The 3,942-nt window shown below is 34.0% G+C and overlaps 1 protein-coding gene across 1 annotated transcript; it reads right to left on the bottom strand.

Moving 5' to 3' along the window:
- Positions 1-459: 459 nt before the first annotated feature.
- LOC107830932 (B-box zinc finger protein 21) lies at positions 460-2,762 on the bottom strand. The gene is made up of 3 exons (XM_016658627.2): positions 2,433-2,762; positions 1,502-1,954; positions 460-1,201 (listed from the first exon to the last, which is right to left on the bottom strand). Exons 1-3 carry the CDS (start codon positions 2,616-2,618, stop codon positions 896-898), a joined length of 945 nt encoding a protein of 314 aa, XP_016514113.2. The 5' UTR covers positions 2,619-2,762; the 3' UTR covers positions 460-895.
- Positions 2,763-3,942: the final 1,180 nt, after the last annotated feature.

The raw sequence follows: 3,942 nt of genomic DNA on the forward strand, positions 1-3,942 counted from the left end.
TTACCATAATTGATTTTTCCTTCAATTTCTTGAAGGAAAAAGTTTGGACTTCTATAAATTGAGGATTTTTATTCTCATTCAGTAACTTTCACAATGTAGCCATATGGGTTTGAGAGTTGGGGAGAACTTTACGGGACAAGTGTTAGTGTGTCACTTGTGTTTGACTCTTCGTGAGATTGTTCTCTCGATATTTTGTATTCTGTTTTTATATAGTGGATTGGTCATCTCCGCCATGGACGTAGGTCAGTTGACCGAACCACGTTAAATATTTTTTTGGTATATTTCTCTTTTGTTGTCTAATTTATCGTCGTTCAAGTATTGTTTTACTAGCTTTCGCATGACACTGATTTTTTCGCTTCTAACATTTTTATACTGTCCAGAATCATCTTTTCCCATACCAAAAAGGTCAAAACGAGTGGTGACTTTCTTTATTTGTCACGTCTTAGATCCAAATTAAACTTATCAAACCGAAACAAGGAAAACTTTCATGGAAGTATATAGAAAGGACATGACCTAAGATTGTCTGTCACAGATCCAACTACCTAGTTTTAAGGTTCCATTCATGGGATTCACAAAAAAAGATATTTACAGCACAAGAAAGATGCTTGCACTAGCTAGTACGAGGTAAAACAACAGACATTTCAAGAACTATAGCAAAGCCAATTGAACTGGAGCAAAAAGGAGGGGGTCATCTTTTTTTTTTCTTCTTTTTTTACTCTGATAAGAGGGGATGGAGGCGGAGGTTCAAACTAAATCAAGAAATTAAAAATCTGACACACAAGTTAGAGAAAAGATCGTTGCAGTATTCTTGATTTGTGCTTGTCATCCTTGCGCAGGGTCATCCTTAGGACATTCAATAAAATTGAAACGATACAGAGAAGATCAGTAGAGCCTTCTACCAAAGGGTTCTTGATCTCTTGAAAGTAGTGGACGGTGGGCTAATCTGTGGAACAGCAAAAGAATTGTCATCTCTCCACTTTCTACTGGACTTGATGCTATTGACTTCTCTTGAGTCCTTGATCCCAATTTGCCCACCAAAGTTCAAATTTGAAGGAGATAAAAATTGGGTCTGAGCCTGCTGCTTTGACTGCAGAGGAGAAGGGGCTTGAGGGACCCAAACACCAACATTTTGTGGGGGAAAAGAACTCATATGGCTCTCAAGATCAGTATCCCAAAATGACAACATATCCTCATCACCAATCTACCAATGACCCCAAAAAAAAGGAAAAAGATCAGAATAATTGCATTGCATTTTACACTTACTTGACGATAAGGAAAAAAAATAGTTCAACATATACACACTAATAGTGTAAAGAATTTTTTTCACTATCAGGTCACTCGAAAGATATGTACAAGTGAGATTGTTAACCTTAAAATAAGACAGATTACATGCGACAATAAGTAAAGATAATTTGATAGTGTAAAATTTCTTTGTACCGCCGATGTATATAAATTAGGTGTCAATAATTAAAGAAAAGACTAAAGGAGGATATATACAAACCTTAGAAGAACCATTAGGAGTAGAACAATCAAGAAAATCTTCTACATGCCAACCAGGCAACATCTGTAAGTACTCTGATATACTACTTGTTAAGTTATTTCCCCCAACATTCACCAATTGAGAATTACATCCACTAACTTTATCTTTAACAACCTTCACTGCTTCAACAGCTGCTGCCTTGGTATTGCTAGTGATTGTAGAGGAAACAGAAGCAGCTACAGGCTTATTTGTAGGGTTCTGAGACTTGAGACTTGAAGCAGAGAAATTGGCAGAGGAAGCTGCTGATGTTGATAGTGTAGAAGAGTAGAGAGCAGAATTTGCTGAGAGCTTAATACCAGTAAGAAGGTATCTGTTATGCTTTTGAGTGTGCTCATTTACTTTGTGTATTGAAAGATCACACTCTCTACATAGAATTGCCCTATCTTGTTGACAAAATAAGATAGCCCTCCTTTCCTGTGAATACACGACCAAAACCCCATTATCAAGAAGGTAAAATCAAACAAGAATCATTCAACACGTTAAAGAGATTAGTAACTAATTAACCACACCCCCCCACCCCAAAAAAAAACTCTCCCAATATGATGATTGTTTTATTTAGAAGAATATTCTTTTTCTCATGTAACAAGTTTGTCAGATCCAAAATTAGAGGAATACTAGTGAGTTTTAGGCCCGTCGCACAAACCCTTAACCCTAGTAACTTTACCAACTAATAGAACTCAGTCAATAAACTTTAGGTGATTTCTTCCTATACGTCTGAATCTTGATTAAAGATATATACTAATAGGTGATTTCTTCCTATCCGTCTGAATTTTGATTAATAGTATATATCGATGAAGTAGTTAAGCTGCGTGGAAGCTTACTTGGATACCATACATAGTTATAGAAAAGAATAAACAAGAAATTTGAGATGAAGCTCTAAAATTTAGCATACCTGACAAATATCACACAAAGGGAATTGTTTAGGAGAAGGTTGGAGAAGAGAGAAGCGCTGATGTTTGCTAGCAAGTTTGTTGACATGGTGGACACGGTGGTCACAAGCTTCACAAAGAGCAGCTTCATCTGCTGTACAAAATACAGAGGCTTCATTCTTGTTACAGACATCACACTGTATCTTCATTTTATTACAATTATAGCCACTTTCTTGTGGATCAAGATTGTATAACTATGAAGTTGAGGTTGAAGAGGAAAAGGAAGTTGCCAGAACAAGGGAGAAAGCGAGAAACGTCGAGAAATGAAGGAGCGTTTAAGAAAGGAAAGTTGAGAGGAGAGAGAGAAGATGGAGGATTATTTTATTATACTACTGGTACTATAATTAGAAGCAATAATGAATCTAAACAGTTAGTTAAAATTACGAATTCAACAGGAAAGCCAAAATCTATGTTTCTGTTTAAAAATTCACTTATTTTCTAGAAATAATTTATTCAGTACTCTAAAAGCTATCTTTTCTATAATAAACCCATAAATTCAAAATATTAAATCCGCCTGTGCGAGAAAATACCTTTTTGCTATAGGTAGAATTAGAAAATAAATTAGGTGTGTCGAAATTTCAAAGGTGGATTTTGTTTTTTTTGAAGTCAAAATAGAAGGAAGCTTGCTCTTTTTTCTTCGTAAAAATGCAATGCATTTCTATTTTTATCTGGGAACGAACTTCCAGATAACATGGGGAATATTCTAATTGATATTTTTAGAAAGCTATAATAAATTACTTATGGAGAAGCCAAACACCTAACTGGGCACTTGTATTGTTTTAGAATTAAAGTGATATAAAAGACTCTTATATCTCAACCCAACTTATTTGAAATTAAAGCTTAATCAATTTATTATATAAGTTATATTGGGTATACTTTCTAACCGCGCAAATTGAGAACTATGACCTTGTTTCAGTTTCACTTTCACATTATCATCTGCGTAGTGTAAAATCTTAAGCAGGCTTATCTATTTCAGGGTGTTAGCAGACTAATTAATTTGAGGGTTTTTTTTTAATTTTAGCCCGCACCAGAAACTATTTATGTTTAGTAACCGAAAATTATATAAAATTTGTATAATTTTTGTATATAACATACATAATATATATATACAAAATATATATATTTTTCGACTATTATTTTGAGAGTAGCTATACAGTATCGTTTTTTCAACTATATACAATGAAAATAAATAGTTAGATAGAGCCGGGCCAAGCATTATATACTCAGGGGTGGCTCAACGGATCTCGTGACCTAAAACGAAACCATATTAAGAGGCCCTTCAATTTATTTTATAAATTATTTACACTAACAACAAAATTTACTTTTTAATCACTTAAGACAAGAAAGCGAATTTCAAAAAAATAAAAATAAAAAATAAAAAGAAGAGCACAAAAAATAAAGTGGTGGACTATCGGATGTCGAAGTCAAGAACTCAAAATGAAAATTTTGATTTGGCTTTCATTACAAACAAAA

This window comes from Nicotiana tabacum, chromosome 15, assembly GCF_000715075.1.
Source record: "Nicotiana tabacum cultivar K326 chromosome 15, ASM71507v2, whole genome shotgun sequence".
Taxonomy (NCBI): Eukaryota; Viridiplantae; Streptophyta; class Magnoliopsida; order Solanales; family Solanaceae; genus Nicotiana; species Nicotiana tabacum.